This window comes from Typopeltis vanoorti, chromosome 11, assembly GCF_054136105.1.
Source record: "Typopeltis vanoorti isolate ZY-2024b chromosome 11, IOZ_Tvanoo_1.0, whole genome shotgun sequence".
In the NCBI taxonomy this organism is placed as follows: Eukaryota; Metazoa; Arthropoda; class Arachnida; order Uropygi; family Thelyphonidae; genus Typopeltis; species Typopeltis vanoorti.
In genome coordinates, this window is record NC_143559.1 from 56,828,300 (window position 1) to 56,840,641 (window position 12,342).

Below are 12,342 nucleotides of genomic sequence, written 5' to 3' on the forward strand. Positions count from 1 at the left end.
AGCTGTTAACTTATTTACATCGTTTATTCAATTCCTCATATACCTCCTGTTCGCTTACAGTTCCTCTTCCTCCCCCCAATGCTTTCAAGTTCTGCATGATGTCACATTCATAAGAATGAAATACCTTTATAAATTGTTCATTAAATATCTCAGCTATATCCTCTGCAGTGGTTATCATTCCTCCGTTTTCACCAATCAATTCCATCCTACCATAATCATTCTTTCTTCTACTGGCCACATATCGAAAAAACTCCTTAGGTTTTTTTTTTTTCTTTGGCTGCTTTAGCTAACTGCAGTTCATACTGCACTTTTGCTATCCTTATCATCCTTCCTCACCTGCTCTTTGCGCTACTCATGCAACTGGTTGTTACAACTACTCATCTTGTGTTTCTTCCGTAATATCTTCTTCTTCCGGATTGCATACCTTATCTCTTGATTTATCTGTTTCACAACTATGACTTACTAGTAGACCACAGACCACACTTTGATAAATGATATAGACCATCTGAGGTCTACAGCCTTGCTTCTGCAAACTTTCCTATTTTGGAGAAACAGGAAGAACTTCCAATATCTGTGTGGAAGAACATAGAAACTATGTTCATTACCCTGCACTACAACCAGTCTGGAGTAGTAAACCATGCAATGAATATGAGTCACTGGATCCAGTGGCTGCCTTGCTTTACCTAAAATATGGGAGATCATTATTTTTAATACCTTCAGCAAGTTTCCATTACCATACCCATAAAGGGTGCCAGTTAAGACTGTAGGATCTTACCTTTCATACACTTCTTGCTAGTGTGACTGTGTGCACATGCTTTGTTGTATTTCTTTATGCCCATGTGAAGATGCCTTGGTGACCAGAGTCAAATATTCCCATAATAATTTATTAGCTAAATAAATATAGTTAGTAATTGTGATCTCTTGATGTGTGTTTTCTCCATTAAACTTCAACATGTGTGAATTCTTTCTTTTAGTTGGAGAAAATACATTGAAAGGAAGAAAAGATAGCATCCAGTTAGAGATAAAACAGTAACTGCTCTGACATAAATCAATGTGAGAAGGAAAAGGAAAGGTGTTTAGGAAATTACAAATTCTCGATGTAAATACAGCTGTGAGATTGGATGAGATATTGACCAATGGGTTGCACTATAATAGAAAGAGGACAAGAAAGTTCAATTATGTAGTTATTTCTAAAACAGAGATAGCAATCTATAAACCATTTAGTATGTCAGAAGCAGTGTTTAATGTATGCAAAAAAATTAGTTAAGAGCAGGATTCAGGAATGGGTGGAAAGGAATATGATACTCAATGGGAGACAGCACAGTTATTGAAAGGTAAGTCTTGCTTTTGTAATTTACTCACTTTCTGTAATAAATTGAGTTGTACAGACGAAATAAATGACCATTGAGATATTGGGGGACTTTGCAAAGGCATCTGATGGGACACTGCACAGAATTCTATTACTTAATTTACAGCAAATGGAGATCGATGTGAAGCCGGGAAGAATGTGGATAAGAGGTTGGCTGATGCACAGACATCAAAGAGTAGTATATGGAGGAATAGAATTCAAGAGAAGGTGTTGCCATTTAATTTGTACATTAATGATATAGGGAATGATTTGAATAGGAATATCTAGGTATTTGTTGATGATAATACAAAACTAGATAGGGAAATAGTTAATAAAGTGGATCCTGCAAGATGATTTGATAGTTTGGATGAATAATGGCTGAGAGTTTAATGTGGCAAAGTTCAGGTTATTAAAATTGAGATGAAAAGTTTAGATACTGTGTATTACATTGGTGAGACTATAGGCAAGAATTAATGAAGCTAGGGATTTGAAGTTCAAAAGGCATATTACAAAAGTAGGCATAATAGCTCAGACTTTCAACTTTATGTTGAAAACACACTTTTCATAAGGATTTGATGGAACCACCTGTATACTACTGTGAACAAACTTGCTTGCCTGAGTTTTTTGACAATAAAGAAATAGTGGAAAGGATACAGAGGCTTGTGACTAAGATGGTGATAGGTCTGGAGAATATGCCCTGAAGATAAATTGAAGGTGTGTAGGTTACAAAGTGTGATTTATCAATCAAATTATAAAGAGGGAAATATGATATAATAAAAAACATGTATTAAAGTGATTTCATGGGCTAGATGGAAGAAATTTTTTTTATCAGTAACAAGAGGGGGGAAAACAAGTGATCACTCCTGGAAGTTGTGTAAGAGTATGGTTCATCAGATATGAGGACTAGATTTTTTTTTACTTAAAGAGTAGTAAATGAGTAGAATGGATCACTAGAGGCAGCTAGGAGTATTTTGTTAGTATGTTTAAACAGTTGCATAATGGGTATCATGTGAATAAAGGTTAGTAGAGGCCTTCTGTGATGAGCCTTCAGACTGGAAATGCTTGTATAATATTAATATGTTCATAGTTTTATGTTACTTTATAGATAAACATAGTATTTTTTATCTGAGTGCAGATTATCCTTGCATGATTATTGCTTTAATTTACTGAGTATTTGACTCGTAAAACTATATGCAAAATGGTTGGTTTATAGCAGCAGGTGCATCCTTGTATACATGAATATAACACAAGTTATGGTGAGTGTGTGAAAATAGCATGTTTCTTAATTTGTGTCTAAATAAAGGAACAGGAATAGGTAGAAAATGGATGAAAGCTGTGCTTTAAAATAGAGCCTCCATAGTTCAGTCAGTATAGATAAAGCCCTTTGGTCGAAAAGACCTGGAATCGATTCCAGTTCTATGACATGAGGAACCATTATCTGGTCTCTTTCGACTAAAGGTGAGTTAGCCGGCCTCATACAGAGACAGAAGGTTTTTCATCCCTCAGAACATGCAAATTGGCCCATGAACACATACAGATTTACAGTCATAAAATACGTACTTAATTCCTCATTAGAAGGGCTCAACTAGTCCTAAGGAATAGATGAGGAACGGGGGGGGGGGCTATAAAATAGAAGCTTCACTTATATAATGATATAAATGAATTATATCATTATATAAGTGAATGATATACAGGGTGGTTCAAAATTCCTACAAACTTTGAGGAGAGGTAGAGAACATCAAAATCAACCACATTCACACAGGAAAGCATGACCAGAAGGTACTAACAGGGACACAAAGATACAGAAATAACACAAGGCAGTAAGTAGTGTAAAAAACTTTATTAGGTGTAACTGAACAGTTCAATAGTAGTTGGATACACAATATGGTTTCGCATCAGGTGCTCAAAGTTACGACCATTAGCAGTGATGCATGCCTGACACCAACGACGCATTGATTGCCGTACATTTCCGAAAATACCTGGAGTTTCCCGGATATTAGCAGCGACGATTCTTGCCACAAGGTCCATGTCAGAGGCAACAGGTGTTTCATACACCGTGACTTTAAGGGTCCCCCACAGAAAGAAATCAATGCTCGATAAATCAGGTGAGCTTGGGGGGGGGGCATGCGGTGGGTCACCATGCCTAATCCATCGAGCCCCGTCGTGTTGGAACCACATCTGCCGACACAGTCATTGGAACATTGTTCAGTAAATCTGGCAGAACTTCTTCCAGAAATGTCCGATACTTCTAGGAGTCCAGTCAGGGTGGTCACAGGTATGGGCCGACTAAACAGTCAGCGACGATACCTGCCCATACAATAATGGTGACGTGTTGTTGTGCAGCATGTAATCGCACAGCGTGTGGGTTCTCATGGGCCCACACATGAGCATTGTGGGGATTGAAGATCCCTTCTCGGGTAAATGAAGCTTCATCCTCGAACAAAACATAAGCTGGAAAATCGGGGTCTATGGCACTTTTCTGCAGACACTGCTGCGCAAATTCCACACATCGAGAATAATCTTTGGCCATCAGTAACTGGACCCATTGCAGATGAAATGAATGTAAAGACTCAGAGTGAAAAACGTGCAATACCTATAGCAGAGACAATGGCACTTTTGCTTGTCTCTGGATTATTGTCCATTGCATGCAACACCTCCTCTTCCATGGCAGGATTTCGCATCGATTGTGGCTGCCCACTATCATGCCTGTGATCCCTGAATGATTCATAGTCACACAAATTCTGATGCAAATGCGCAAACATTTGGTGATGCGGTACATGTGTGTTGGGTACCTTTCGCAAAACATTCGTGCAGTGGCCCGTCCATTACCGTCAGCTAACCTGTAAACGAGGTTCATGTCTTCCATCTCAGCATTCATAAAATGATGCATATTCTTTGTACGATGTTGAAAGCTTAAATGAGGAAGTCCCAATTGCTCATCTGGAGCGCTACGAACAGCTCCACCTATCAGTTTTGGGTGGCATTTCCGGTCATGCTTTCCTATGTGACTATGGTTGATTTTGACGTTCTTTACCTCCCCTCAAAGTTTGTATGTGGAATTTTGAACCACCCTGTATAATGATATCATAGTGGTGAGGAAAATTTGAACAGTCAGCCCTTGGTTTACACTTCACTTCCATTCCTGAAAAAACGGGCATAAGCCGTAAAACGAACCCAATTTTAATGGGAGGTACAAAGTTATGTTCCGTACAGTCAGAAAATATGCACATGAAGTATGTGTAACATTATTATATTTAAAGCTTTGATAATACATACATATATATATTTGTTAAAATAAAATTATTAATAACGAAAACGAAACAAAATTATATACAAAAAAGTATGAAACTTTGAAAAGATAGATATTACATATTTCTATGTTGACTGGTTTCGGATCACCTGCTTTTTTTTTTTTTTTTTTTTGAAAAAAGTATCCAGTGTTAACTGCCTAGAATTAATTTTTCTTTCTTTAAGGAGTGTAAGGTCGAATAGATGTGATTACACTCCTTTTAACATTCACACTCCGTTCTCAATCGTGGTCCATTTCACAGAGTTCATCAGTCAATGTCTCTATGCTTGCAAGGATATGCGGTAAATCGGCCATTTTTATATCTCTCAGAGGACCTTCTTCAATTGCTTTTTCCTCCTTTGGATGGACCTTCTTCAATTTCTTTTTCCTCCTTTGGATGTTGACTTAATTGTTCGGCTAATTCTTTTAAGTCTTCATTGGAAAGGGGTTTACCATGGCTCTCTAAGACGTCTCTCACATCTTCTGCTGTAATATCGTCCAATCCCACCTTTCGTGCAAGCTTGGTAACATCTTCAATAACATTCTCCTCTTGCTCTAATTCCTCGAAGTCATGCATAAATGCCGGAAGAAGTTTTTGCCATGCTCCTTTTAAACACTTTCTGACACTTCGTTCCAAGCTACCTTGATGTTGTTAATGCCCTTCAAAATATCGAATGACGACCAATAGTCTTTAATAGTTTTTCCTGAAGTGTCCAAGATTCTTACCATTTCCATAAATGTTATATGGAGGTAATAGGCTTTGAAGATTGATATAATCCTCTGATCCATTGGTTGCAAAAGCGATGTTGTGTTTGGGGGCATATAAACAACCTTGACATCCGATGCTGTTCTTACTCCAGGTGCATTATCCAAGAGAAGCAATGCCTTGGCTGGCAAATCAATCATTTTCTTTACAGAAGCGAAAAAACATCTTGTTTAACCCAAGCTTTCTTGTTCCATTTCCATTAGACTGGCAGCATGGCTTTTAGACCCTTGAAGGTATGTGGTGTTGTTTTAAGCTTCAAAGTTCTGGCGACATTTGCACCCAACAAAAGCGTAAATCTAACTTTTGCAGCTTTAAAATCTGGAATGGAATGTTCTTCACAGGAGGTGAAGGTGCGTGATGGCAATTTTTTCCAGTAGAGCCCAGTCTCATCAACATTAAAAATGAGATCAGGAGGATAACTTCCTTGTTCTACACAGTCTTAAAATTCTTTAGGAAAAGCAGCCGCTGCCGCAACATCTGCACTTGCCGCCTCACCACATGATTTGACACTATGGCACTTACTTTGAGATTTAAATCTCATGAACCAACCTTTGCTTCCTAAAAATGTTTCTTCGCCTCCATCTGTCTTTTTAAGATCCTCAAAAATTGTTTTTGCTTTCTCAGTTATAACAGCCTGCATCAGAGGAATGTTTTTCTGATTCAAGTCATCCACCCATGATAATTAATGATAATAATTTTTTTATTTTTTCATGAAGTTTACCCCTGCTATAACTTACATGTTTTGCATTTAGTACTGCCGTAGATTATTGCACAGACTGTTTTATTCTACCTGCATTTTTCATAATTGTAGTAACAGTCGACAGAGATAAGGTCATACTTCTACAGACATTAGCACGTGTCTGCCCATCTTCCATTCTTCGAATCACCTCCATCTTCTTTTCAAGTGGGATTGATCTCCATGCCTTCTTAACACCAAGTTCTGCTAACTTTTCTGCATTCCTTTTATCTGACATGGTATGTAATTACGTACTTTATCAATTTAAATACGTATGTATGTAAAAAAAAATTAAACAGAACAATTAAGTAAATTCAACAGTAAAAAAAAAAAAAAACTAGGTTTGATACATATACATCGTAGTAGCTTGGTAAACACTCAAACACTAGAGTGCCTGCTAGCGTCGTTTCTCAGTCAGACTACACTACAGTAAGAAAGCACGAGCAAGCATCTGGCATTATTGTGAATCGGCATAAATTGAACTATCGTAAACAGAGGACTGCCTGTACTCATATTAGGAAATATCAGATTCTTGAAAACAAGCCAAATTTACAGATTTTCGGATTGATTAATGTGTATAAATATACAGCAGCGATTGCTATAATACGTAGAATTGATAAATTAATTAAAAAAACTTTATTAGCAAATATTTCAATATGAATCTGGCAGATCATCTTCAGTGCAGTGACAATTCAAACAAGGTAGAACAATAATGATGGATTTCAGAATGATATTTCATGTACGTATAATACAGTACAGTAGATGGTGAGATGTGATTTAAAGGTGTGGGAGGGGGAACTATTGCCAATGACTAATTAGAATTTCCCAAATTTTTGGTAACGAGAAGCAGTCATTATGATTCAGATTTGGGTGATGTAACACTTCAGCACTCTCCTTGAACAAGCATTCAGATTTGAAGCAACAAAGATGAAGTAGGCAAGTTCTTAAGCCAAAGATTCTGTTTGTGTTGTGGTCGGGTTTAACACAACATGGAATGACCATGTTGTGTTTAAAACTGACTTCGCGGATTTATTATAGGTTATAAAGGATCAGTGTTCTTGTAGTCTCATCTCTTCTCCACAAGAACATCTTGTCTGGCTGAAGTAAAAGAGTAGCAGTCACAGGGAACTTAGTACACACCAGAGAGGGAAACAGAGACAGTTTATCCTTGATGGAGGGTACCTAGGAGGAGATTTGTTTGCAGGAAAAAAAATGTATATACCAGTTTATTTCTTGAGGATCTTTGACATTGGTTCAAAGATACCAGAAACACAAGAAATTGAAGCTGTCTGCACTGGTTTTGGGTTGTCAGGAGCAAGCTTACTAAAGTCAAGTTGCATAATGCATTTAATGTTGTTTATTTTTAGTTTCAGATAACTGGGGATTTGAGCAGATAGCCTGCACTCAATTTAGCAATGTTTTGATGAAGCCTATTTTTTGAGAAGACAGATGATATGCCAAATCTTGCTGTATGTAGCATCCAATGAAAGTCAGTTTGCAATAAACAGAAAGAGTCAGTAAGCCAGAAGGAGAGTGGAAGAGCAGGGTGACTAAGAAAGCTAATTTTCTGTTCTCATGTGGTGTAAACTGTTCATTTTAGTAAAAAAAAAAAAAAAAGTAGAGTATCTTCAAGGTGGGGCCATATGGCCCCACCTCATTCACCTAATTTACCTAAAATGATGGTTGGGATTGTATGGAGGACAATAGGGTATCTTCTAAATGCTCCAAGTAGAAATTAGCCATTGCATATAAAAGAGGGCTCCCCCATTTGAAGTACCTTTAATTTGTTTGTGAAGTTTATTTTTGCAGACAAAGTAGTCAGAATGGATGACAAAATTATACAACTTGACTGTCAGGAAAAATGTAGTGATAACTGAAGAGTTTCAGTGAGAGGAACATTTGTAAAGAAGGATTCGATATCAAAACTGGCCATGATATCAGCAGCCTGTAGAGATAATTGTCAGATAATCTAATGAGCAGCATTTTTTTAATAAAAGAGCAGGAATTGCTAGTTTGCGAGCTTAAAAGTAGAGAGAAGAATTTAGCTATGCTGTAAGCAGGAGAGTCAGTACAATGAATGATGTTGGGTCAAAGGGGAACCCCCCCACTTCTGTGGCTTTTGGCAGACCATAAAAATGGAAGGATTCTAGCAAGATGATGAGTCTTAATTTTGTTTATAGTATCTTCATCCAGACTGATAACTTCATAAGTAGAGAATTCAGTGTAGTGATCTGGCTAGTAGTGGGGTTGCAGTTAGTTTTCTGATATATAGTACATAGGAGAAGGAATATTTTTTTGTAATCAGGTATCCTTAATTACAGTGGCCCTTTGTTAGTCAGCTTTAGTGATAAATTGTTATTACATCTTACAGATTTTAAGGCTTTAAATTCTGCAGGAGAGATATTGGAAAGGGAAGTTTAGCCTTTAGTAGTAAAGAAGAAACTTTCAGATGAAGCTTATTGGCATCATCATCACTAGAGAAGTGTACTTCTACAAATATATAGAGATACAATTCAGTGTACACATATATATATATATATATAAATGACGTATTTTTTTTTATCATATCTACTGCATATTCCATGGGTGTCAGATAATATGTGACTTTTAATATATAAAATATTATATGAAAAGAAAATGGAGACATCATATTCTAGATATCCCCAGATGCAAATATCCCCAAATGTACTTCTACAAATATATAGAGATACAATTCAGTGTATATATATATATAAATATAAAATGACTTCCATGGGTGTCAGATAATATGTGACTTTTAATATATAAAATATTATATGAATATTATATGAAAAGAAAATGGAGACATCATATTCTAGATATCCCCAAATGCAAAATGTATTGACCAAAAATCAGTGTATTCTTGTTACTACATATATATTCTTAGGCTGCTACATAATGCTTATTTATGTAATGTCCAGATACATGTCTGTCCTATGCCAGCCATAGCAACAACTTGATAACCGAGATTTTCTAACTTGTTTAGTACAATGCGAGGAGGATCGTCGGTTCGGTATTCAGGACTGAAAAAATAAATATATTAAGTTATTAATAATAATATATTAATAATGCAATAATATATAAAAGAAGTTTAAATTATTAATAATGGCAACAATATATATATATATATATATATATATATATATATATATATATAAAACAAGTTTGTATCAACATGAAGTTAATTTGACTTTATTTAAATGATGTATAGATCGCTTTAAGAGAATACCAAAAATGCATATAGATATTTCATCATATACTGTTTTTGTATGAGGAAATGTTTACAAAATTTGGATCCTGTTTGGCTAATAGGAGCATACAATAATAATTTGTTTGTTTTTTAAAAAAATAAGATGCTTATATCTAGTTATGAAAAGAAATGTGAGATTGTAATAAAACTTATACTTAATTTTAATAGAAAAGTCTTATGTTTGACTACTATTGCGATATGGTATTTTCAGATAAATCCATTAAAACTAAATTAAGGATTGCAGAAGAAAAACTTAACAATAAGTTAAAGGATAATATGGGCTCTTGTATAATAATCATCAGTTGCATGATGATCCCTTCATCCAATCACATTTGATTTTTCTGTTGGACGCACTGGTGTAAACATCCCAAAGCCTGAAGACTTGATTGGCTGTTGTAGTTAAAGAAATTTGTTAATGGATGGATTCTTGTTTCCTTGATGAAAATTTATGTTGCACCTCTCTTCCAGCCATTTACTGCCTATTTTTGACAAAGTGATAAAACTTGTTATACTTATCTTTATGCTTTTTATAACCAACAAACGTTAACAGCATGCTCTTAGAAGTCATTTTAAAAGAAAAGTTCATCTGCTATTAAGTCAATCTAACTTCATTATGTTAATGCTTGAAATAGTGGTGAAGTGGCAATGCAGTAACCTTTCTGCTTCCCATGCTTTCTGTTTATGTATCTTGGAAGTGTGGTTGTATTGTTTATGCACAATGCCTCATATAATATTTTAAAATATGGAATATGCCAATGTGCTGTTTTGATTTTTTTTTTTTTTTTTGACTGGAATGAATGCTGCTGAAGTGGAACACTGGTAATGATATCCATGTTGCATAGTTCCTCATCACTTCATGTTTGCTATTGTGTACTGATATTGGAGAAAGGCCAGTTTCTCTCCATGAGGGAATGCAGAAGATATACAATAGGCAGTGTGATGATGACATTCCAGATGTAGTGCAGTGGATGGCTTGGCACCCAACCCACACCCAAGTGTACACAGAATTTCACATATGACTGGTATCACCCATGCACAAGAAGAATTCTGTACTGTGATGCCCTTTATCCTTATCATCCACAAAATGTACAACACATCTTTCTTTGAGACCAAACCCTATGTGCAATTTTTAGGAATATTTCCAGATGCTTTTGAAATCTTTCTCGCATTCTGCTAGTTATAAGGCAAGTTATATATATATATATCATTATATTACCTGCCTTATTCTTCATGTGCCTGCTATTAGTCAAAGCTCACTCACACACACACACACACATTGTCATCTTTCACCAATTGGGGGCTTAATAATCAACTCATTTATAGACAGATTTCTGATGCTATTATCAAATTCAATTGTCCAGAGTTAATAAAAACAAAATTATAATGGAATTGAAGGAAAAGGAAGAACCTTTCAAGTGTTGACCTTGATTAGTTTAAAATGAAACTATCCTGTGCTGTGTATTATTATGCAAGATAATCATTATCATTAGATGCTCTTATTAACTGTGTACTTTTTGATTTCTGATATTTCCATTATGTTCACAGAACTCTCATAATGTCTCAGTAAGAACTATCTAGTGGTGATAATTTTGTAAAACTGACAGGTGTGTCATAAAGTACAGAACATTTAATTAGGTTTCGCATAATTTGACACTAAAATTATTTGATTGAAACAATTTGATAAGTTGTACTAGATTCGAACTTCATTCAATTCCACTACATTATCTGAATTTTTTTTTTAAAAAAAGATGCCTTGATTCAAACCAAAACTGAACTAAATAGGTATGTCTGGTGCATCCTAAAGCTCCCAAGTTTATCACATTCCATTTAATCAGAGCAGCCATTGCAGTATGCAATTTCAGTGGTCCCTGTTTATGTCTTGTAAATGATCCAGCTGAAATAAAAAATTTGGATGGCTTAACAAATATAATAATATGCACAAAAACAGCATTTATTAAAAAAAAATCAGAAACATTATTGTGTGTGTGTGCATGGAATTTTTCATCATGGGATACGATACACACATGGGATGTGTGTGTCACAATGATAAGAACTTTATTTCCTATCTTTTGCTAGAGCTTGCTCACAGTCTTCTAAGGCATAGTTATTCTCATGTTGAAATAAATGGAGAAAATGACATTCTCAAAACTAAAATTGATAGCTGTGTTCCTTTTATACAGGTAGGGAGACAAAAGGAGCTTAGAGTAGAAAGAACTTTAATTTCTTCATTCAACTTCAGTATTGAAGGCGATATTCTTTCACTGCTTTATAAACAGTGCAGAAATTATACAAAATGTTTTGGCACATATTTTACTCAACTATATTTAGCTCCTTAAATGTTCCGATTCATTTTAGCTGTGTATCAGGGGCGAATTCTCCATGCTTGCTGTGCAAGCTCATTAATTGAGAAAGAAGTAATATTTATTTGTTGATAAATGCATGCATTTATAAGCATTCCATTTAGGCTTTTATTTTTGTAGACAGAAGATGTGTTAAGCTTGCTCGGCAATAATTGAACTTTGCGTTGTGTATTGAAGGCCGATGCTTGCTCGTCTAGTGAAAGCTACCTTGTCTTGCTCAGTTGTAGGAGCTTCCAGGTCCCCGCTGCAGCACTGTGATTTCATGCGTGCGCATAGCCATTTCCGCTCCCTTCACGCCATCTTAAACACAAGGTCATACGCAGTCAAAGTAGCTGTAGCCAGTGAGCTTCAGCCAGTCTTTACAAGTATTCATGTTGCTTGGGCAAATTAAGTTACAACCAATTTTTTATGACGATGTTATTGACCAGTTCATAAAGAAGAACCATAGGGTAGAATTTGTATTCAAGTAGCTAAATTGAAAAAGATTGAATATCATTTGTAAAATAAATGTTGTATTTGTATGATTAAATGTACATAAATTTCTAAATATATAATTTTAAATGGTCAGTAATTCA

General features: G+C 35.5%; 1 protein-coding gene and 1 long non-coding RNA gene across 2 annotated transcripts in view; one reads left to right on the plus strand and one right to left on the minus strand.

The window, feature by feature from the left end:
- LOC150101602 (uncharacterized) overlaps positions 1-12,342 on the plus strand; it is a 56,371-nt gene that overhangs the window by 27,122 nt on the left and 16,907 nt on the right. Inside the window, exons 2-3 of the long non-coding RNA XR_016549021.1 lie at positions 975-1,334; positions 6,215-6,378. This is a non-coding gene — a long non-coding RNA (uncharacterized LOC150101602). The remainder of the gene's footprint in view (positions 1-974; positions 1,335-6,214; positions 6,379-12,342) is intronic.
- The window catches only part of LOC150101603 (GTP cyclohydrolase 1 feedback regulatory protein-like), a 65,044-nt gene continuing 59,462 nt past the window's right edge, over positions 6,761-12,342 (minus strand). Inside the window, exon 3 of the mRNA XM_090400331.1 lies at positions 6,761-9,180. Coding sequence (XP_090256457.1) covers positions 9,060-9,180 — 121 coding nt within the window. The 3' untranslated portion in view covers positions 6,761-9,059. The remainder of the gene's footprint in view (positions 9,181-12,342) is intronic.